Source organism: Lissotriton vulgaris, chromosome 2_1 (genome assembly GCF_964263255.1).
Source record: "Lissotriton vulgaris chromosome 2_1, aLisVul1.2, whole genome shotgun sequence".
NCBI lineage: Eukaryota > Metazoa > Chordata > Amphibia > Caudata > Salamandridae > Lissotriton > Lissotriton vulgaris.
The window spans coordinates 182,356,141-182,381,007 of record NC_141687.1 but is presented as its reverse complement, the minus strand read 5'-3'; the positions used below and the strand labels follow the sequence as shown (position 1 = coordinate 182,381,007).

Genomic DNA, 24,867 nt, shown 5'->3' with positions numbered 1-24,867 from the left:
CAGAATGCGAGACCTTGTGCCACCCTGCTTGTTTAGATAATGCATACAAGTGGTGTTGTCGATTCTGATGAGAACTGTTAATCCTTGCAGTCGATGAAGAAAAGATTGCAGGGCCAGTGAAATTGCCCGAAGTTCCAGAAAGTATATGTGCATTTTTGCCATTGCTGAAGACCACTTTCCTCTTATGCAGAGGTCTTGAAGGTGGGCCCACCAACCTTCCAGGGAAGCATCTGTGAATCCAGAATTGGTGGTTGAAAAGTGAGCCCTACGGAGAGTGGAACTCCCCCACCAAGAAAACGTTTTTCATAACTGGGGTCACTCGCACTATGTCGTCGAAAGAACCTGTGATCTGGAGCCACTGGTTGTCCAGCTGCTCTTGGAGTGGTCTCATTTTTAACCTCGCCTGCGGTACTAGCAGGATTGCCGACGATAAGATCCCCAGAAAAGATTTGATCATTCTCACTGAAGCAAACGGTTTTTTTTTTTTTTAGAAGTTCTGATGCCAGAGAGAGAAGGCGGGACATCCTGTCTGCGAACAAGAATGCCTTTTCTTGAATAGTGTCCAATTTTGCTCCCAGAAATTGTATTACTTGAGACGGATAAAGGCTTGACCTTTGGGTATTTAGTGAGAGGCCCAGCGAGTGAAACACCTGTAGGCATTTTGTTGTTGTTGAGAAGCCTGATGAAAGGATGGAGCCTTTATTAACCAGTCGTCCAGGTATGGGAATAGTTGGACACCTTGCAGCCTGAGATGCGCTGCCACCGGGCCTAAGAATTTGGTAAAGACTCCTGGAGCCGAACGTAGGCCAAAGGGAAGTATTCTGAATTGGAAGTGCGCTCCTGCCACCGTGAATCTTAGAAATCTTCGATGCTTGGGATGAATTGGGATATGAAAGTACACATCCTGTAGGTCCAGGGTTGTCATGAAATCTGCATGATCTAGAAGCTGAAGAATATCCTGGAGTGTTACCATGCGAAAGGATTTCTTCTGAAGGTACTTGTTCAGCATCCGCAAGTCTAAGATTGGCCTCCATTCTCCTGACTTTTTCTTTATCAGGAAAGAGCGAGAATAGAATCCCTTCCCTATTTGAGAATGAGGAACTCCCTCTATCGCCCCTTTTGATAGCATAGCTTTCACCTCTTTCCTGAGTAGAGAAAGATGTGGTGGATTTTTCTTTAGAGGTGGATGAGGAGGGGGACATTTGGTGAACTCCAGGGTGTGTCCAAATTTTATGATATCTAGTCCTTTGTTATTTTCTTCCAATTGTTGAAATGCTGTGAAATTTTTGTAATTTTGAATTGTAGTGGCGAGTCTGGTGCAGGTGCAACAGGATTGTCACTGCCTTCTGACAGAATCTCTGCCCAGAGATTGAAGTCTCTTGCCTGGTTGCCTGTAGGCGGCTGCCGGAGGATTCTTGTAGTTTTGTTGTCGATAATTGCATCCATAACAACCCTGGTTAGGATCCTCTGCCCCTTGCTCCACGAAAGGGCGTCTTACGATACTGCAAAGAACCCAACGATCTTGCAGTATCTGTGTCCTTTTTTTATATCTTGTAGAGCGTTATCTATATGTTTTTCAAACAGGAGGTCGCCATCAAAAGGCATATCAAGGATCTTAGTTTGGATTTTAGGGAGAAAATTAGTCTTAATTTAACTGCTCCGGCGAGTTGACGAAAGCCAAGAGACGCTATATCCATAGAAATATCTATGATTTCAGAAGCTGATCTTTCTCCGTCCGTAAGGATCTTCCTTGCCCCCATCTTTTTGTCCTCAGGCAAATATTCCATATATGGCGACATACCTGACCACAATTGTCAGTAATATCTACTCAAAATGGCCAAACAGTTTGTAGTTTGGACCGTGGTGCCTGCCATGGTTGTAAAACGTTTTCCTATGGTATCCAGGCGCCTCCCATCCTTGTCAGGGGGAGCGGTTATAGGAGTAGGATTCCGAGATTTTCTTTGCGCTGCCTGAGCAGTCTGCTTTATGGTGACCTGTAAGGCAGGCAGGAGCATCATCTGGCGCCTTGTACTTTGTCAATCCGAGGCAGAATTGCAGGAATAGAGAATGGAGTTTTCATGATCTTTACTCCCTATTCCCATATGTGATCAATTATGGGAATAGAACGTGTGGACTTTCTGTTTAGGTCTTTAAAATCATACAAAAAACACTCCGTCTTTTGCAAAGGCATAGTCAGATGAAATCTTGTAGATGCTCTCTCCATGATGGCATGAAACCCACCTATGTCCTCAGGAGGAGAGTCTGCAGCCGATGGAATAGGTGAAGCTGGATCTGGGATCAGATATTCGTCCCATTCATCTACGGTAGTAGGCAAATTAGGAATCTCTCCGTCCTCTACCACCATGTTATCGTCATCGTCTTGCAACAGCTGTGAAGGTATTGTCACCTGGGGCTCAGAAACTGGTGTTGCAGGTGTCACAGTTTGCATCTCTACAGAAGCAGAAACTTGTTGCGGAGGAGGAGGCGGAGGAAAACGACTATTATAGTCCTTAAGCATTCCTGTAAGGTCTTGTATCAAAGCTGCTGGCATTTGAACCATTGGTTCTTGATGGAAAACTTCTTGAGGTTCTCTCAACGACTCACATGGCTCCTAGTACTCTTACTCTTCATCCTCTTGATACTTTATCCTGAGCTGTGAAGGGTCATGTGCCTGCCCATAGGGATCATCTTCAGATTCCTTCAAAAAATGGCTAGGAGGCAAAGGTGAAATGTGACATGATAAAATTGTCTGTTAGACTACAATTTAGAACTCAGAATAGGAGTCAATTGCAAAGGCGAGGGTTTTTACACCTTAGAGTAGCAGAAATATATGTTGAAGGTGACTCTTATTCCGCTGATATCGCTGCAACAGTTGGCATCGTTGATGTTGTGATCATGGTTGTCGTAGACAGAAAAGACAGTCGACAATGTGGTTGTCGACGTCATGGTTGAAGTAGTTGTCGACGGTGGACTCGCCGACGAGGGAATAATGATCGTAGACTGTGAGGTCATCAACGGCATTGTCGACTGTTGGTTAGTCGTCGACGGTTGGTTCGTCGTCGGCGGTGGGCTCAGTCGGCGGTATCGTCGTCAATGGTGGGCTAGTCGTCAACAGGATGCTCGTCGACGAAGCAGGCGTCGATGAGATGTGAATTATCGACGGCGTAGGGATTCTCGTCGGCGGAGCCGTCGACGAAGACTTCGACTGTGTAATTTTCTTCAACGCTGAAGATCCACTCACCTTTGGTGATTTCCTAGTCGACGAAGATGTTCTAGCTGTTGACGGAGGGTCCTGAAGAGATTTTGAGGTAGTTCTCTGAGAAACCTTCACCTTCTCTCTAGATTTTTTCCTCAGAAGAGAATCTCTTTTTTTTAGGAGGAGCGACCGGCTTCAGAAGATGACGTTTTCAAGGTCTTACTCATTTTCTCAGGAGGATCTCCAGATCTATCTCTTTTCTTGGAGATGAGGGTGGACACTTTAGAAGTAGCACTTCCTTCACCTTCAGATGATTTCAATTTCTCCAACCAAACCAGCAGGCGTCCTTCACGATCTTTCAAAGTCTTGGCAGGAAAGGTTCTGCAGATTCTGCAGTCTTTGACTTTGTGTGCTGGGTTGAGGCAATAAATACACTCTTGGGCAGGCCCTGAGAACTGGCATTCACGAAAATGTATATTGTATTGTTGTTTACTCCGATTCATAAGCATTGACGCCAGAGTCCCACATATGGCTGTTTCTAGATGCATATCCTGTTTTCTTGGCCTGTCCCCGTATCCTTTTGTTTGATTGTATGGCACCTGAACCGTTTATTTAAATATAAAATAAAACCTCTATTATATCCTGTGACCTATTCAAGCGTTCTAATGCAAGTTCTATCCTGAATCGCTGCCGGACCTCAGGGTTGTCGGCTGCTGAGCTGCGTTGTACCACAATATATTGGGTTCTAATCATGTTTAGCGGCCAGCCCCAGCGGTTGTAGTCCCATACTTGTACTATATGAATGCTGCAATAAAGGTTTTTAAAAATAAATAAATAAATACTCTGTATGTGGGTAAGTTTTTTCTTCCCACAGGAAGAACAGGCCAAAAATAAGCTCTTCTTAGAATCAGACCTTTTCTTAGGAAGAAAGGTAAAAGGAAAAAACTGAGCAGGGAGTGAGTTAGGGAGACTCCCTAACACACAAGATGCGGTAGAAAATATGAGGGTTTGCATCTGTGGGGAAGGTTCTAGGGGATGCTACTGCCCGATTGGCTGATTTCCAAGTTTGGTTCTTTCTATAAAAAGACACAGATAGGCTATTGTAGTGACTTTGCTATACACTGTAGCCTATGGTATAATGTTATTATGACTATAGTGTATATGTTTTATGGTACCGCGAGACTCCCACCTAGTCGGTGGGGATGATTCTAAGCATGTGAATCTATGAAAGATACCCCAATACTGGATACATTTCTTTACCATGCATGCTATTACAATGCAAAGGCATGCATGGTAAGGGCATACATGTGGTAAGTGTAAGGAACCCTGCCCTACCCTAAGTCACTACACCCCTGCATGACCCCCCCCCCCCCCCAACCCCTTGTACTTTCCTAAACCCCTACCTCTGTACAACCCCGTCCCCCAATCCTTACCCTAAACCCCAAGTCACTACCACTGCACGACCTCCACAGCCACCAATCATTTCCCTACCCTAAATCACTATCCTGCACGACCCCCCCAACCCAAATCAGTTTCCAACCCTAAATCACTCCTGCACAACACCCCCAATCATGTCCCTACCCTACATCACTAACCCTGCATAACCCCCAATCCTCTCCCTATCCTAAAACACTACCCCTGCAAGACCCTACCCCTGACCTCCAGCCTCTCCCTACTCTAAAACACTACCTTGCAAGACCCCCAATTCCTAGTCCTCTCCCTAACCTAAATCCTAAAATCCTACCCCTGCACGACCCCGTCCCCCAACCCTTTCCCTAAACCACTACCCCCTTTTATCCTAAAATCGTAAACCCCGACCAGAGGCCCAATCCCCCTTACCTCTCTCCTTGTTCCTGCGGTCGTCTGAGGGGCAGTGCCTTACGTGAAGCAAAGAGCCTCTGTTTCCTCACAACGACATGGATCGCCTATTTTTTTTACAATGTATGTGCTTTTACCATACATACCTTTACAACAAAATTTGTTGTAAAGGCATGCATGGTAAAAGCACATGCGTTGTAAAAAAAAGAAATGCGTAGTAAAATCGCATTGTTACAATGCATGCGCTATAACGCTTGCGTTGTAATGGCATGCAGGGGTAACAGCCGCGATGTAATGATCGTTTTCCCCTCCAAATCAGTTACATTGTTGGGGGTATTAATGGCATAGACCGCCTTCACATCAAAGAAAGGAGGCACATTCATGGCATGACCATACGAAAATCCTGAGGTTTGCATGCACCTGTGTTGCCAAAGCACAATGCTAATGCCACCACCCTCCCTAGGCAGTATGTTGGGTTCAGTCCAGATGGGCGACGTTTGTAGCCACATCCGGAATAGTCTGTACCAAATTGGTTCAGCAAACCTAAAGGACTGCGAGCTAAATTTCAGCTATTGTCCCATAAGGTGCGTAAATAGCACCACAGCAAAAAGCAGCCATTGACAGGTGTGAGGGGAATGCTGGAGAAAAGAACATTTTCTTCAGGGAATGCTCCAGTTTCTTCAACTTCCTAGCTGGCTATTAAGGAAGAAAATGTGGGTTGATCCAGCTAGTGGAGGACTCAACCAATAGGCTTTCTAGAGGAGTGTAGGTTCAAAGGCCAGGTTGCCAGGACCCGGCATGTGGAAATATGTCACCGGTCTGTTGAATGGAGGACAGGAGAAAGGCCTCGTCCAAGTGCAAAAGCGTGTCTGTAAGTGCCTCATTAAATGAAGCATAGGTTCCCAGAGAATTGTCCTGACTGCAGAACCTCAGAGTAGGTTTGTTTTTACTTCTACTGAAGGAACTTGTAGATCAACACCAATGCTGCCCTTCAAAAGATTATGGCGAAAGATACAGGTTCTTCAGTAGAGAAACCAGAAGGTGTGTACGGAAGGTGGGTTGTAGAAGCTGGGGTGCAGCAACCCAGTGTCAGTGAGTGTGTCTGAGGGAATTGCATACTAGCAATGGAAGCAACATTAATTTGGTGCAGGACGGGCCACCGGAAGTTCAACTCCAAAATGAAGTATCAAGACCACTGCCATTCTGTAGGTTTAAATATAGGCCATCATCTTTGTAGTGATAATAGGGTGGATGGGTAAGAGAAGGGGAGTCAAGTATCTGCTTCCTTGTCATGCAGAACATTTTGAAGCCTTTGAACAGATTTCGATTCAAACAGGATTTCGAGCCCACAACAATACTGGTGTTGAGGGAAGAGGCTGGTGTTCAACCAACGTAACAAGACACTGGCCTGGCACAGGCTAATCAATTTTCTGGACCTGAAACCGGTTTCTGGGTCAAATTTGGAGTGGCCTTCACTGGAGTTTAGGCACCAGCATAGGTGGGAAAGACCAGGCCTCTAGCACAGAAGAGGTGGTATGGGTTGGTACCAGTAGGGGCCTAAGCAAAGGCCTAAAAAGGGTTGATCAAACCCAGGACAGACACCACTTATTGGAAGTTGAACTGCCTCCTCTCTCCCTCTGCAGTGCCTTCAGGCCCCATCGAGTTGCAAAGGCTGCCAGTGTCCTAAAGTTGCAGCATTGACTCCTTGGAGGTCGTTACCTGCAGGGAGGTAGCCTATGGCCAAGGAACTTTGAGAGTGTCAGAACTAGTATAAGATTTTGAGTCACACAATGGTAGCAGAGCCTAGTCGTAAGAGTACTAACAGCAGCTTCTCCCCAGATCAGTCATGACCGAACAGGCATGAGTAATGTTGTATTTGTGGTCACACTGGTCTCGACAGTCATCAACTTACCCAAGGACAGTTATTTGGAACAGCACCAAACCCAAGACTTGGATCATGCGAAGCTTTGTTTCTGGTGCTCAGCAATGTATAGCTTTGACTCATGTTCCCACATGGCCTTCAGATGACTGAGGGCAGTAGGGTGGTGTCTAGAGGGTCCCTAGACACCATAGACCGATGCGGTGTGGGTTTTGACATCTGCTACCTGCAGTGTGAGCATGGTTTGAAACAAGAACTATTTAGCGGGGGTATTTCATGGTCAGTAAGACACCGACCAAAGTTAAGCAGCACAGGTCCAGATCAGTGTTGAAGGGTATAAAACGAAAGGAACAGACGTCAGTGTGCAGGGGTTGTGCATAGATGTGGCTCGGTCCCATTACTTCCAGAGGAAAGGTGTGGTGCTCTGTCATTCCCAATGGCGTGCAGGAGCAATTATGTACCATTCCAAATTCAGTCTGTGCCCCGGGAATTCGAAGAGCGAGGAATCAGTGATTTGGTCTTAATGAAGACAAGGGCACAATTTTCCGCATTACTACCAAATTATATTGATTATAAAAATGTTTTAAGCTTTTCAAGGATTTCTCTGGAACATCCCACGAGTAATAGGATAATGATTCTGTAAAGCAGAATTTGGAAAGATGTCAGTGCTGCCAGGGGAATAAAACCTAAACAAGCAGATGCACTCAAAACAGTTACATGTACATTTACTGCCCTAATGTAGACAGAAGGGTTCAGACACCTCTTTCAGAAAACCTAATGGGCAGGCAGTAGTGAAGTCAAGTGTGCGCTAAAGGCATATTGCCTCTCCAGTGCTACCAATGGCAAGAGTGAGCCAGATACAAACCAAGCTCCCTCTTGATACAAAAAAAGGACCACACTACTTCATTGCCTGTTTAAAATCCCCATTTATTATAACTCTGCTTACCATTCCCACCCGACATAAAAAAAATGTACAAGTCATTAAATTGACACTTTATAGAAACTACACAAAATGTTTTATTAACAAGACAAAATGTCCAAATAGGAGGGCTGTTTAGAAATGTCAGTGTGAAACCACTGTGTGCAAGCAAAAGTATAAGAGGATAATCCAGAGATGGTAGGGCAGAGTGAAAATCTCAGTGCTTTAAGAGTCTGCTGGTCTATATCAAACCCAACTTAAAATTGAATCCAGTAGCGGCAATAATTTGAAATGTACATTTTTGGCCCTCCCCATCTCTCAGGGTCTGAAACTGCTTTTTATATATACATATAAAGTTTACCTAGCAAACTTTGAGTACAAGAGATTTGTTCATGTATATCAAGATGTGTAAAAGTGAGACTAAGACTGGTCTTCAAAGGCTATGGAAACCCCCAGAAAGGCAGGAAAAAAAGCACCAGGAGAGCTATGAGCAAGCTATGAACAGAGTCCATTTAAGGTAGCTAGTCAGTAAAGATACCCTGCCATCAAATAGACTTCTGCTGTCTGTCAATTGTATGCAATGAAACACCCAGAACTAGGTAAAGGTGGGACACTGCATAAACACTAGCTCTCCTCACTGTCACTGCTACAGATGGAAAGGACACAGATCCTAATGCATTAGGCCAGTGATTTCAGAGGTTTTCCCCCTAAAGAAATGGATCAAATCCATGAACTGATAGCCACAGTGATGGGAAGCTGTCACTGGTTACAAACAGACCAGATATGAAGGCGGGAGAACGGAATGAAAAAAAAAGCAATGGCAAAAACTATATTAGTCAAAGTCAAAATTACAGAGTTTTGTATAAACAGTATTTTACATAAAGGAGCACTCTAACAGTCCCTTCATACAGGAACCCAAAGTCAAGCAGCTTTTGGTGTCTTACATTATTGTGGCCATACTTTACCTGACACTTTCGGTTTCACCCTTGCATGATTACCCATTCCCCCAAACATGTGGCGTCTTCTTTACTAGGCTGCAGGGGGGATTAGTGGGTGCATAGAGAAAGGACAATCATGCTATCTTATTTTGGGCAACAAGCGGTCCCTCCCAGGCCCCTATAATAACCCAGTCCTCCCAGCTCAACATTAGCACAAGATTTATTTTCATACATCTGAAGACTTGTTTAAAGGTGGCGGCTGAGTGTACTACAAATATTAGAGGCAGTATTAGGCTCATCAAGATTGTCCCGCAGATGTGGCTTGCTCATTTCAATTCAGATTCTAGGAATGACAAGGGTTTGCAACAATTGACACAGTATGTGGGAACTGAGAAGAGTGCCAAAAGTGTCTCACTTCGCAAAGATATTCAGACCTATGGAGAAAAGTGAATGCAAAACATTCCTCCCTTTTTGTCAATTACCAAATATTGCAACACCGTACAATTCCAAGAGTAAGTCTGTAAGTGCTGGATGGTAATTTCAAAGATCATTTTCTGAAGCTGGGGGTGGATAGGTGGAAGGGGATGGAAAACAGGATCCATAAACAAGGATTCCCAGTACAAAGTCCTTTGTACTTCACTGTCAGGGAACAATACAGGATCCACACAAATAGGTTAAAAATATATTTATCAACACTGCAGATGTCTTATTTCACGCCTCATCCCTTCATGCTTACTAGCAGTCAAAGCAGCTTTCCACAACAATGTCCAATCTTAACCTCCACACTTCTCCCCAAGCTCCCCCAACTCCAATATCTAGTTTCATTTCTTTTTTTTCCGCCCCCTGGAATGTTTTACTGTCTCCTGGTCACTGTCCTGTACTTCATCTTCATCAGATGTCTGGGCCTGCCGTTTAGTAGGTGGCTTCCTACGTTTTCTACGCTGGTATGTGTGGTTAGGAAGGTGCTTCTGCAGCATGGTCACCAGACAATCTTCAGTTTTTTCCAGGCAGCTGATCACAGGAGTCTCGTTGTTGTTGTACAGCTCAGCATTGTTGAACACAAGCTTTATGTCCGCCAGGAACTCCTGTACAGTGTGATATTTGCTGCATGTGCACTTGCTCAGCATGGTCTGGAAATCCATGGGGTTACTGATAATCTCCATGTAATCTTCAGCATCTTCTGGGCTGACTGGCTCCCTACAGCAAAAAACGAGAGAACAAATGATACTTCAACAGGCTGCATTGAATTTAGCCAAAAAAGACACTAAATGGGACCATAGGACCGGTTTTCACCAAGCAGACCACAACGCATTCACTCAACCACAAATGTTTAATGCTTAGCCCAAGAATATGTTCAAGTAGCCCGCAAAAGGTTATCACTTTTAATTAATACAAAAATGGACAGAATTCAGAATAATATCATACATTCACCCTAGTACAGAGAACTGGGCCCTAATCCATCGTGCTCCCCACACCATTCCAGTTTGAACCCTACCATATGCAAATCAGTCTCAACCCTGTGCCCAATGGAAACAGTACAGCCCGAGCTGCCATGCCTGGTCCTCCCTGGACTGGAAACAAGCATCCTAGGACCGGTTTCAAGGTTTCACCCCTCAGAAGCCCTTTGCATAGGTCACCCTAAGTGGGAAGGGTATGCCAAGACGTGGGCCCCATGCTCACTGCGCCACTAGATGCACACGAGCCTGGCTGATTAGGGGTGATGCCCTGAAACCGGACCCAGGATGCTTGTTTCCAGGGAGGACTGGGCATCCCAGTTTGGGCTGGACTGTTCACATAAGGAACAGGGTCAAGACTGATTTGCATATGGCTGGGTCCAAACTGGGGTGCTGAGCAAAATAATGATGGATTAAACCCAGATCCTTGTGACTGGGGGTGAATATTTGCTTTGTTCAGCATTCAGTCCATCAGTTGTTTCTTTCGCACTTATAATACCTTTGAAACCTACCACCTCTTCATTTACCCACAAAACATTTGAGTACAGGGCACCACCTCATCTTGGCTAGATAAATATACATTACCACAGTGAAAGTGTCCAAATTTTACACTTTAATTACCTAGCCGCTTCCATGTCTACTGGACATTGCTCTAGCTAGCTTGGAGTCGCAAGTCCTATGCCACATCCATACAGGCTGAAGGCACTTATGGGCCAACCAGAGATAATTTTGCTAGATTATAGGTTTCTAGTATTCCTGCCTATAGCAAAACAGCCTAACTGAAGATCAGACAAGAGGCGTAGCTAAACAAATTCATTAAGGCTGGACTAAGCAGTACCTTGTTGTGGCTTGCGCGTCCAACACAATGTCTGTATGAAGTGAGATGCAGCTCATCTAGCAATGATGAATTAGCAGTTTCAAGGAGCACACCCAGTTGCACACAAATATTCTACAATTGGTTTACACCCCTAACATACAGGAGGGCAAATGGGGATTTCGATATTGTCCATGTAGAAGTTTTGATTATGACGTGGGGGTGGGAGATGTGGAGCTGAAGACTGCAGCAGCTTTGGTTCCAACTGAACTTAGATGAATTAGGATGAAAACCGGTCCCAGAAAATCCTTCATAAGATCCAGAATGTTCTTTGGCGTTCGTGTCAGAGGCAGAGCATGGCCAACTGCAATGGGCGCTGCCTAGCAGAGCTCCGTCCATCTGATGGGGAAAACCCCGTAAATCCGCTTTACCCTCCGTGACACTCACTACCATCGTAGTAAAAGCGGGTGCAAACACCACTGACACCCAGGAGAGAGCCGCGGCCCGCATCGCGGCTCTCGTGAAACTCTGGCCTGGTAACAGACAAGCAGCGCTGTGTGGAGCAGAGAGGACGCACCGCAACAGCGTCCGGCCGTCAGAGGCTGGGGTGCCAGTGGGCCTTGAGGTGTTTCAGCAGAGGAACAGCTGATGAGTGCCGGAACGGAAGCTGTGCCTGTCGTGGGCCTGTGGGGAATATGAGGTGAGGAGGTCCTCGAGTAGAGGATGCTGCCGATGGCGGAGGCCCCCAGTGGAATTTTTATTGACTGCCTGGGCCTAAGGGAACATAAGCCCTGCAGTGCCCAAAACAGGCGAATAGGGAGGGGGCCTGTACCCAGTCGTGTAGTCCCCTTGATAGAGAAGGCGAGGGTAGAGCAGCTAGCACAGCTGTTTGGCTACCCGTAGTGCACTGAAGCCAGCTGAACCGGGACACCTCGGGGGAGTGTGCCCCACCATCCCCTTCCAGCAATTAAGACCCTTGGACTTTCGGTGGGCCTGCTGCTGCATACAGGCCTCATCAGCAGAGGCGGGGCAGCCACTTTTGAACACTGGTGCCAGAGCTTTATCTCCGGGGGAGGAATACTGCGCAGACCAGGCAAACAGCAATACACGGAGTGCGCTATACCAAACAACCGAGGGTGTGCTGTACAACACACTGGTGAAAAGACGAATGAGACACAAAGAGGAGATCTCCGGCAGGAGGGGGCATCGGGGAGGCGGGTAGCAAACAGGCCACTGGAGTGGAGAAACCCCTTGGTAGGCGGCGGGGCAACCTTCTCCAGGCTCCCTCCCCCTACACAATTGTGGCAGGAAGGCATCACCTAGGGGTAGGATAGAAGAGGGATCCAAACAATGTCAACGAAAGGGAACCGGACAACCCTTCAAACAAAAATGGACAAATATGCCCAGCCGCTGGGTGGAGACGACTCGCCACCCAGTGTGTCGAAACCCTGACCCTTCAGGTTAGAAAGGCTGCAATACAAAACGTGAAAACCTCTCCAAGGCAAGATCGACACTATCCACAGATGGCCCTGATGCGGGCTGATTAGAGAAATGTTGGCGCACGGTACAAAAAGAATGAAGACTCAATAGCAGCGCTTCAGACAAACGAAAACACTCTGAACTCATGTTGGAGAACTACAAGAAATAGTACAAGTACGGGAAGAAAGAATAAAAGGAGAGGAATGCTCTAGGCGCAACAATGTCTGCATTATTGGAATACCGAACATGCCGAAGGACCGGCAGTCGACCCATTTGTAGAGGACTTGATACTTAAACACCTCCAACTCAGAGGTCTGTCAAAATGCTGCCCACCGCGTGCCGTATACGGCACCCAAACCAGGAGCTCCTCCGCGCCCAATAGCCCACATTTTTAACTACAGGGCCAAAGAAGTCATCCTGCAAACAGCACGCAGTGCCCAGCTGGATAATAATACCGTCACTTTCTTCCCGGACTTTATCATCCGAGTGCAGAAGCGGAGGCGCTCATTCCTAAAGTGAAGAAGGTTTTAAGAGAAAAAGATGCAGTGTTGTTCCCTGCCAGGTTGAGAGTGGTGGCCAACAATAAGACCTGGTTCTTTGAGACTACTGAGAAAGCATGGGGCTGGCTGGAGGGATGGTGCACAGAATGTTCTTTTGGGACTAAGGAGTCTTTCTTCCACAGCCAGAAAGTTGTAAGGGGAGCCCATGACTGCAGCCATGAACAGACCTGTAGAGCCCTCTGCTTCATTGAATGACTGATCCAAAGTAAACAGATATTGCTTTAGGATTTCATCAATACCGCTCTCTATGAAGTAGACTGTCCTGAAGGGAGGGAATTCCACGAAGGCCATCACACGGCTCTATAAGCAATATGAAGGTAGCCCATTGGAGAGCCCACAAACCTACCGGATGGTGGAACTTAGTGCTCGGAGTACTCATCTCGGATAAGCAATTGGAGCAGTGGCAAGTTACACACAATGAACAGTTCCACCTCATTCCATTTCAGTATCTCCACCATGCAAACCTCACCCCAAAGAAGATAGACAGAAAGTTCCCGGGTGCCAGTGGTGCACGTCGCCCCTGTGTGGTTGAGCGGATGCCGATTTCCCCCACATGGTGCGTATGTGTGTAGTGTTCTGCCCCTTTTGAGAACAAGTCATGCAAGCCATTTCAGAGAGCACAAGCTGCTTGTTTCTGCTAAATCCTGTTGAGTGCCTGCTTGATGTGTGCCTTATCAATGATCAAAGGGGCGGATAAGATTCCAGAACCTGGCACGAATACAGGCTAAACACTATCACCATGGAATGGAAATCAGCCACAGCACCTGCACGGTCGTTGGCAGGCAGATATGCGTAGATGGGTGGCAGCAGAGTTAGTTCATAGAGGACTACGTAGGAGGTGATGGGGAGGAACAATGAGGGCCTGAGATACTTACCTAGAGAAATCAAGCACGATTGGATAACCGTCCGCCTGAGTATCCTCAAAGTAGGGTTAGGGGCTAGGGGCGATTACTGTTAAAGTTGTTGGGGCATATTTTATTCATCATGATCAATCGATGTAGTAACCAAGGGGACCTCTTGATGAAGAGGTGCAGTTATGAATAACTTATTGACAAGTATTCTCCTATAACAGGGGAGGTGCGGAGCCCCTCTTGTATTAATGAACTTACGCAAATGGACAAACAACCCTTTCATGCTGCACGAAAGAGCTAAGGACACTAGAGACTGAAATGTATTTGACTCCCTTCTCCTATGGAGTGCCCCAATGGTGTATAAGAAGTGTTTGTTAATTGTATGTATTGTAAATGCAATCAAGACAGTTCCCAAAAAAATACTGTTCTCTTGGAAAGAGGTACTGTAAATCATTCCACTGAACCCCTAAGGGCTTTGATGCAACATCCGATTAAAGTAGGTGGCCTGGCTACTCTTGTGAAAGGGGTTAATTTTGGCAGACTTTCCATCTCCGACAGTTCATCTTTCGGATTCCTTTTTCCAGAACAATTGTATAGCATCCTGAAGATTGATTCTAGGGTTGTGGAGACATGGCCTGTGAGCTGGTCATGCATCTAACTAAACAATATATGCATGTCATGGGCCAGGGCAGACACTTGGTACACTGGATCATGGTCTTTGCGCTCACATACAGCTCCACCGCTGGCATCCCAAAGTGCACGATGACAGGCCGACCTTTCCCATCCTTGCATAGATAAAGAATGGTCGACCGTATTGGAAGGCCCTACTCACATAAGTCTCCATGCCCACTTTCGCTTGATTCAGCTGTACATTGTACACAGGGCCTACCTTACTCTGGCCAACATCAACAAATACTTCCACTGTACAGACGCCGCATGCCCCCCCTTGTGGGCTGGTGAATGCAGATAAATATATGCTCTGGTCCTGCATACATCTGCAGTTAATGGTGTGGGGTCCATGACACTTTGGTGCACTGCACCCTCAAATGTTTATCTCGGTCATTGTATATTACTGCTTGCGCAGAACAGGAAACGTTCAATTGATGCAAGATGTAACCAGCTGCAGTACTGCTTGTTATGATTAGCATCTAAACCTCCTACCAGTCGGTCTTCCATTACTAACACAGATGCTTGAATGGCAAGGTCTCTACAGATTCCATTACATTACACCAAAACACTAACTTCTCACATTGCTACTGCAAAGTAATATGCAATTGTGAATTGATGCAATTATTGTACATTGTATTCCTAGATTCATTTTCTCTTTGTAAACTAATAAAAGGAAAAAGCAATAAACAGATTCAAATTATAAACAAAAAATTTGATTACAGGGGCAGAATGCCTTCAATATTTAGCCTTTTCACCACCCCTATGAACAAGTAGCCACTCTGACTCACACAGGGAAATGGAAATCAACCAGCAGTTGATGTCACGACTACAGATTTCCCACTGAACCAACATTAGAGGAGGAAAAGCATTTTTCCAAGACTCAAAAGGATAATGTTACTTACCCAGTAAGCGCTGTTCTTGGCATGTAGAGCTGTAGATTCACATGCTTTTGCATACTCCTGCCATCTAGTGTTGGGTCCGGATGTTTAAAAGTTGTTTTTCTTCTAAGAAGTCTTTCCAGTCACAAGGTAAGGTGACTCCTTTCAGTGATAGTGCGCATGGGCATCAACTACATTGTTAGATAGTTTTCCCGCAGAGAGTGAGAATGGAGTTAGTAAGTGTAGAATAGATGTCCATGCATAGGTATGTATAGTGAGAACTGCAACAACTACAAATAACTGTCGACTCATGTGGGTGCATTTGGATCTACAGCTCTATATGCCAAGAAAAGATGCTTACTGGGTAACATTATCCACTCGAGGCATGTGAGCTGTAGATCACATGCTTTGCATAGACTATAGAGCAATACACTCAAAGCGGTGGCTAACCTTTAGTTGTTGCAGTTGTTTGAAAAAGTGTTTTAAGTACTGCCTGGCCTACATTAGTTTGTTGCCTCGCTAAAACATCTACACAATAGTGCTTGGTGAATGTGTGCAGTGTAGACCATGTTGCCTCCTTACAGAGGTCTGCTAGAGGAATATTCGCTAAGAAGGCCATAGTAGGCCCTATCTTGCGAGTGGAAATTGCTCTAGGGTGTATTATCAAAGTTCTTTACACTTTCACATAACAAGTCTGAAAACATTTCATGATTAATCTTGCAATGCCAGATTGAGATATGGGATTGCCTTTGTGTGGTGGCGAAGAACAAGTTACTTACCTACGGTAACGATATATCTGTAAGAAACATAGGTTAGTTATTGATTCCTTACCATAGAATTACCCCAGGCGTCAGACTGGATCCGGAAAGTTTTTAGTCAGCAGTACCCTTGCGCATCAAAAGATGGCGTCGGTGGGCTCCATGCTCGTCGTTGGTGTGGTGGTCGCCGGGATGACGTCACAGTAGCTACTTAGAAGCTGCCATCGCGCGCCGACGTCTGTTCTGTAAACTACTTTCCACACCAGAAGCACAGAACCACACAAGACATTGAGCTTTGGTGCAAAAATCTAGGGCCCTAAAAGGAAGTCCTTAACCCTAGAAGTTAGTTCGCAGAAACAGGGAGTACGGGTGGGAGGAGGGGGGGGTGGGGGGGGGGGGGTAAGGAATCTATAGCTTAGCAATATTTATTACAGCTATATTGTTACTGAAGGGAAGAAACTTGTTCATTTGAAAGAAACAGTTCTAGATTCATTACCTTAAAATAGATACCCAAGCAATACCAACAACGCAGGTGGGTCTGCGAACCAAGTTCACACCAGAAAGTCCTGGAGAACAGAACGGCCAAAGAAGCAGTTTCTCCAGACTTTGCTGTCCAGGTAGTAGTGTCGAGTGAACATGTGCAGCGATGCCCACGTAGCTGCCTGACAGATGTCATTGAGGGGAACTCCACGTCCCAAAGCAGTGGTAGCTGCGGTCGCCCTGGTGGAATGGGTGCATAGCCCCACCGGCTGCTCCTTTGCCGATGAATAGCAAGCTTTGATGCACTGTACGACCCATCTAGAGATGGTCTATTTGTGCTTGGCCTGTCCTTTTTTTTAGCACCCACATAGCCAACAAAGAGCTGGTAATCCACCGGAGTGGTTTTGTGCAATCCAAATAAAATGAAAGTGCATGTTTTGGATCCAGACGGTGGAGCCTCTCTTCCTTTTTGGAAGAATGCGGAAAGAAGGTGGGCAAAGTGATGGTTGGTCCAATATGGAAAGGAGTAACCACTTTGGGAAGGATGCACAAGTTCTAAGGACAACCTTGTCGGGATGGACAGTCAGAAAAGGAGGCTTTGAAGAAAGAGTTTGGAGCTCACTCACCCTGCGTGTAGAGGTAATTGCTACCAGGAAGGCAGTTTTCAAAGTCAGAAGCCTGAGAGGACAGTTATGTAGCGGCTCAAAGGGAGCGCACATAAGATAAATAAGAACGAAGTTCAAGTCCCACTGGGGCATTACGAAGGGAATAGGAGGAAAAAGATGAGTAATGCCCTTAAAGCAGCAATTTACTACAGTGGACTCCAAAAGAGAAGCCTGATCAGGAAGCCTAAGAAGCTGAAATGGGACGGGGATGTGAAAATAAGTGTCCTGCAAGTCCAACGCTACCATCCAGTCTCCAGGGTCGAGGGAAGACAGGACCTGAGCGAGCGTCTTGAACTTCTCCTTCCGGAGGAAGCAGTTGACGTTCCTGAAATCCAAAATAGGACGCAGGACTTTGTCCTTCTTGGGCACCCGAAAGTAGTAGGAATAGCAACTACGACCTACTTCTGGGACAGGAATGCGCTCAATGGCTCCCCTGTCCAAGAGTGCCGAAACTTCCAGTTGGAGAAGGGCCAGATGATCCTCAGACATGGCGATAGTACTGAGGTGGCATGGATGGAGAAGTAGTCTTGAAGGGGAGGGAGTAGCTCCTTCAGACCATCTACAAAACCTACCTGTCTGATGTGATGATGCACCAGTGGGGGAGGTGATGGCTCACCACAGTCCACTGCAGCAGAGGGGGTTGTAGTGGACTGGCCCGCCCGCTGGCACCAAGAACCACGGTAGTGGTTCCTTCCTCCCCAGCCGCGCAGGAGCTGTATATCTTACGCTGGCCTGTGGCTCTGGGCGGTACGTGGTGGAGCAACACTTCCGCAGCCACGAAAGGGGCAAAAAGCAGACTATGCAGGGCAGGTGGTGGAGAGGCCCAAGGACCTGGCAGTAGCCCGAGAGTCCTTAAAGCACTCCAGCGCGTTGTCTGCCTTGTCACCAAATAGGCGACGGCCAGCAAAGGGGATGTCTATAAGGGTGGATTGGACATCCCTGGAAAAACCTGTCGACCTCAACTAGGTGTAGCATCAAAAGGCTAAAGATGTGGAAATCGTCCTGAATAGTCAGTCTGCGGTATCCAGCCCACAGTGGATGGTAAACTTCGCCTCTCCCTTCTGCAACGGCGCAAGAGAGTACAGCCCGGGCCTCCTCCGGGCACTGAGGCAGCACTTGCGCAACTATATCCCACACGGAGTGGGTGTAATGGCCCAACAGCCATGCAGTGTTTACAGACGGTAGTCTCAAGCTGGAGGAAGAAAACATCTTCCCAAGATGATCCAGCTTTTTGGATTCACTATCAGGTGGAGCGTTAGGGAATGTGCCCTTGGAGGAAGAGGCTTGGACCACCAAGCTCTCAGGGGTGGGGTGTTGGAGAGGAAAGATGGGTTGCCCGGAGCCAGGCAGAGGCGTCAGACAATCTTTCTACCCACAGGAGCCCCAGTGTTGGGCCTGGACCAGGTGCCCAAAAGTAGGTCAGTGAGGGCTTCATTAAATGGAAGCAGGGGCTCCGAAGAGCGTGGTGCCGGTTGAAGCACCATTGTCAAGAGGTTAGTCCTGACTGCCACTGTAGGTAGCTCGAGGTGAAGAGCCTCGGCCGTCCTGTAGAAGTAGGAGCACATGTTGAAGTGTCACCATGTGGAAATGTTCTGACAGTATGTAGTGGTTTAGTTCTCCGAGGTCCAAAATAGGTCTCAAGTAGTAGTCCTTTTTAGGAATTAGAAAAGGGAGGGAGTAGACACCTGACCCTTGATATTGTAACAGTACAGCTTCTATGGCTCCTTTTAGCAAGAGTTACTGGGCTTCCTGTTTAAGCTGGTTTAAAATGTTCTGGTGACATTTTGTGAGAACGAGGTGGAATGTTTAGAGGCTTGCTGGTAAGCTCCAGGCAATAACCGTGTTGGATAATTCCGAACACCCATTTGTCTGTAGTTCTGGATTGCCAAATGGGGAGGAATTGTAGAAGATGTCCCAGACAGGTGTTAAATGATCGGGGTGAGTGAGGGAAGGCAAGTCACTACTTGTTAGAGGAAGGGCAATTACAGTGTGGAACCCTTGCCCCTACCTTTGCCATTGTTACCTCTGTATCCTCCTCTAAAGAAGCTCTTGAGGAGGAAGATTGATTGTTGCCTTTGTACAAGGTAGCAGTATTGTCTGAGGATGTGGTCTTGGACCCCCAACGATGGAAGGCACGACAAAAGGAGCCACGATTTGAAGGAGACTGTAGGGCTCCCATTGATTTAGCTACCTGTCTTTCATTTTCTCCAATGCCTGATCTACTTCTGACCCGAAGAGTTGCTTTTTACCTAATGGAGTATTCAAAATGGATTGTTGGACTTCAGGTTTAAACCCGGAATTCATTAACCATGCGTGCCTCCTAAGCAACACCCTAGTGTTAATCTCTCTTGCTGCAGTGTCAGCAGCATCTAAAGTACATCTAGTAGAGGAATTGGAGATGTGCTTTCCTGGTTGTACGAAATCCTGAGCTTTACCGTTGCGCTCATCTGGGAGATATTGGATCAATTGCTCCATTTCGTCCCATTGCGCTCGATCATACCTGGCTAATAGGGCCAGGGTGTTTGCTATATGCCAATGATTTGCTGCCTGGGAGGCTACTCACTTACCAGAAGTGTCTAATAATTTTGACTCCTTGTCCGGGGGGTATGGGGGGAGGAAGGGGGGGGGGGGGGGGAGAGTGGAATGGAGGGGGTCAATACCCCAATGTTTGGGAATTGGCCCGTTTACAGGCTTTAAGACAACCGGTGAGTCTAGTGGTAACAGCCCCTTAATAAAGACTGGATCTGACGGAGCAGGATTACATTTTTTGTCTATTCTGAGACTGAGAATATGAGCACGAACAGGGTACTTAAATATATCTGAATGTCTCATCATGCCTTTGATCATATGGAGAGACTGACTGGATCTAGGTTTACTACTGAGAGTTTCAAACAAGAAATAGTCTTCTAGGGATTCTTTATGCAGCTGTACCCCGTGATATTCTACCGCTCCAGCAAGTAATTCCAAATACCCTACATTGTCCTCAGGAGGGAAAGTCTTTGCTAGTTAAAGGTCTGGGTCATTGTCTGTAGGTGAATCAATATTATAGTATTTCCAGGGATCCACAGAATGAGTATCTCCATCAACAGGCTGTGGTGGTGGAGAGTTAGTTGGTGTGATAAGTAAATGTACTAATGATAGAGTAGGTGGTGAATATGTAGGGGAACGTGGAGGAGGAGGAAAGGGGTCAGTCCCGACATTCTTCCTCTTCAAAGAAATTGTATAATGTATGTCATTTGACTCAGATTTGCGCTTCTGAGGCAGTTTACTAAGATGTCCTGAATCAGGATTATTATGTCCTTTTTGTACTGGGTCAGATTTGGGAGGTGGAGGTGTCGAAAATCGGATTCTGCAACTTCGGAGGAACATTTTCCAGTTTCGGCACGGAGGACTACAGTGCCAGCTCAGAACGTTTGGGTTCCGTATCAGTTTAAGATTTCAGTGTCGAGAATTCAGCTCAGAAGCAGTCTTCGACTTAGAGCACAAAGGTTTCGGCGACGAGCCGGGCATTAGAGAAATCTTCTCAGTGTCGATGTGGCCCAAAGGCAGAGGTGGAACCAAAGCCTTTTGTTTGGGTTGAATGAGATTTCGGGGCAGGCGGTGTTCGGTACTCCAGGGGAATCTGACCTTTCGGTATGTTGTTTTCCATCTCGGAGTCAGATTCCGGAATAGATACATGTTCTACCTGCTTCTCTTTGGCCCCTTGTGCATCGAATTCTTCTTGCTCAGATACTTCACCACATATGTCTGGCGAGTATTCCATATTCTGGCTTTGCATTTCATGACGTTGAGCCAGACGATCGCAGAGGGTTTTCTTTGATCATATTGATCTGCAGGCGTCGCAGTCCTGTTCGTTGTGCTCCGGAGATAAGCACAAGTTGCACACTTCGTGTGAGTTAGTGCGCGGATACTTTGCGTGGCACCTAGGACAGAAATTGAATAGTCCACTCCATCGACAGAGGTGGACTGACGCGTTTAGGCCCAACGGCCTTCCACATGTTTTGATTAAAATAGAAATTTTCTTCAACCGATACGAAACAGGGAGAAGTGGGATACACATACACAACAATACATACACAGGTAGAGTGGATTGTGCACAGAGGGGAACTCTGAAGAAAGGTTTGGAACCGGAGGACAGCAAATGCACGTCCAAACCCCATGCGCACTATCACTGAAAGGAGCCTTTCCTTGCAACTAAAAAAAGACTTCTTCAAAGACAAACAACTTGCATGCAGACCCAACACCAGATCGCAGGAGTATTTGGATCACTAATAAGATCCATTTGTGAGGACAATGCTTCGTCCTCACAAATGGGTCTTATTCTTCCCCTACCATTGGCACTCCCTAGATGCTTCAAATAGCGTGGCTGCCGAACACGCCACTCAAAGATGGCGCCTGCTCCAGCCCGAAGTCACATAGGATAGATGCCCCGATCACGTGACTTTGTGATCCAATAATAGCATGTCCGGCCACTTTCCCTCAGCGTGCTGAAAGAAGAATCACTGCTGCCTGCCGGATCCACGGCATTATCAAGTTCTCTGGTAAGCTCCCCTACCACCCGCCCTCAAAACGATTCCCATACCGGACCAAGGGATAATCACTGTCCCCTTCCATTTCAGCGGATCGCTGACTTTTCCGACCGCATCCCGGTGACGGCCACTGAGCCGCTCCCGCATTCCCAACTGTGAAATTTACTCCGAAAGCACTCTTAAGGTTTATATAATCTTACAGACAAAAGGGTATGTGGCAACTTCTGAATAAACCCTGTGCCCATTTCCACAAGTGAGGCCCCTAACCGTTTTCACTTTTCGAACCCTAGATTCCAAGTTTGCCAATCACCGGCACCCACGCCCTCTGTCAGAAACCACGGAGGGCTCCCGCCCCATCCAAACCCACGAGAAGCACCTTTTCTATCCGTAATTACCGAACACAAGGTATGTTCCAAATCCCAGACAATCTGTTTTTATACTACCCCGCCAAAACCGAAGTATCAGACTGTTTACCTCCTCAATTACAGCTACGGCCATTAAGCCCCAACTTGCAGTAACAAGGAAAGCCCCCATGACCCGGCCATCTCGCGCCCTTAAGGAGGAAATCAACCTCCCCACCTCTCACTAGAGGTAGGCAATTTTTCAGATTTTTTTTCCCCTCTTTGTCCCTAACCCCTGCAAGGGACCAAATTAAGGCCTTCCATCCAAATAAAGCTACTTTAATTAACCGCCACTCTTTCTGCTCGTGAGTATAAGTGCACCTTGCTCCTCTCTCCACAAACACAGAGGAGTGAGCAAACTTTGTAGTCACCATCAGTGCACAAAAAATCCACACCAAGGCAAGCCTCAACACAATCCCATCACTGCGATTCCGAGGACAATGTTTGTAATGTCACAAAATGTTTACCAATAATGTCCTAAAAATGTTATTTTCACACTCACCAGCACTGACCACTCACTGCGATTTCGAATTCTATAGTGCTATAGATGGCTAAAGCTGACCGCTCTCCCTAGTCATTTAAATTGACAATTTTTCTTATTTCTTCTCCGTTCCTTGTTTTTTCCCTCTAACAGGCGTATTTTACCTTTAATACAGGCAAAACGATTAATTAAGTCCTGAAGATGATCCCTTTATAATTTGAGCACGGGATCGAAACAGACTCCTTTGAGTAGACCTACATTGAATTAATTTATATATGTATTTGTATGTACTACTCCAGGAGATACTGTTAACTTCTGACTCAAAACAGTACCATGTCTGCTCTTTTCCTTTGCCTAAAACACCCTTTTCTCTCCTCTATCCTCTTTCATTTCTCCCGGTACGGCACAGGAGTGTGCCTCACTGCAATGAATTGTTGTTGTACAAATGTATTTAGAAGAAGAATCTATTTATCTGATTAATAAATTCCTTGTCCGGCTGGGCAGGGAAGATAAATATATAGCAGCCTATTGTGGTCTATATAATATCTGTTTATTATTTTGTATACGCTCTGGACCTTTGTCTCCCAAAACTTAACTGATACACATGGTCCATAGCTACCCGCTGGGTTCCCCTTGTTCCTCTAATTAATTGTGCATAGACTGTAAGCAGTCCTCACGCGAGTACAGCTTGGCCAACATTGGCTTTTTAGAGAGCTAGGAGATCCACACAATGCTTGATTAATGTGTGGAGTAGACCCGGCAGCTGCCTTGCAGAAGTCAGATATCCGGATGTTAGCTAACAAAGCCTTAGAGGCCCCTTTTATATGGGTAGAATGGGGCGTGGGATGGCCAAGCAAAGGTCTTTTGGCTTTGGCATAGCAGGCCTGTATACATTTGACCAACAAGTGTGTTATTCCTGCTTTGGAGAGCATGGCCCTTGTGTGGTTTGGAAAAAAGGACAAAAGGGAACTTTTTTACGGAAGGGTTTTGTCCTGTTAATTTAATACATGAGTGTCCGTTTGACATCTTGTGTGTCAAGAGTTCTCTATGCTGCAGACTCTGGAAGGGGGTGAGAACACTGGGAGTTCGATAGTTTGAGGTGAAAAGAGATCACCTTGGGAAGAAATTTGTGAGTTGTCCTAAGGACTAGTCTATTCGTGTGCACTTGGAAAAAAGGTTCTTCCATGGTAAAAGCCTGAAGCTCACTTACATGCCTGAAGGAGGAGACTGCCACAAGGAAAGATCTTCCAAGAAAGGAACTGCAAAGGGCAGTTCTACAGGAGGGCCCATAGGTCTAGTTAGGACTATGCTTAAATTCCATGCAGTGGCAGGTTGAGTGGAATGACGCATGCATCCTTCCAAAAAAGCTTTAATGACTGGAACCCTGATGAGTGAAATGCGTTACCTATTCTGAAAGTAAATGACAAATGAGGCTCAATAAGTAAGAAAACAAGTTAGTTACCTGTGACTACAGTTATCCAGTATTGGTAGCTTTCATAGATTCACATACCTGAATCATTCCCCGTCGCTGAGGCGGGAGTCCCACGGTAATAATACATACAAAAGCAGTGCCTAAGTAAGAACCGTAGTAGGCTAAAAAGAAGAGGCCCTGAAGACCCAAAACCTAGTAGCCTATCTACCTCATTATATGAAAAGAAATAAAAAATAGTTCCAACCAATGAGCTACCAGCACCCTCTAGAACCTTCCCAGCAGTGGCAGTTCTCCTCAGATTTTCTTAGCATAAGTGAGAAGTAGGGATCCCAGATAAAGAACGGTCTCGCCGGGGAGGAGGGTGAGTGCATGTGAATCTATGAAATATACCAATACTGGATAACTGTAGTTACAGGTAAGTAACTTGTTTTCTTATCCAGTATTGGGGTATCTTTCATAGATTCACATGCCTGAATCAGGATAGCAAGCAGTAAGCCACGTAGTAAGCCAAGTAGTGTCGTTGGTGAACGGTGGGAGAAAGTGTATATACTCCCACACACATCCGGGAAGGTTAGAATATTATTAAGATTATATATATATATATATATATATATATATATATATATATATATATATATATTCATATTCAAAGTGAACAGTGTTTGA

The 24,867-nt window shown here is 46.0% G+C and overlaps 1 protein-coding gene across 1 annotated transcript in view; it reads right to left on the bottom strand.

Annotated features, from left to right (window-relative positions):
• Nucleotides 1–7,799: 7,799 nt before the first annotated feature.
• Nucleotides 7,800–24,867, bottom strand: part of BAZ1B (bromodomain adjacent to zinc finger domain 1B) — a 260,841-nt gene continuing 243,773 nt past the window's right edge. The window contains exon 19 of the mRNA XM_086954030.1: nt 7,800–9,947. Coding sequence (XP_086810156.1) covers nt 9,572–9,947 — 376 coding nt within the window. The 3' untranslated portion in view covers nt 7,800–9,571. The remainder of the gene's footprint in view (nt 9,948–24,867) is intronic.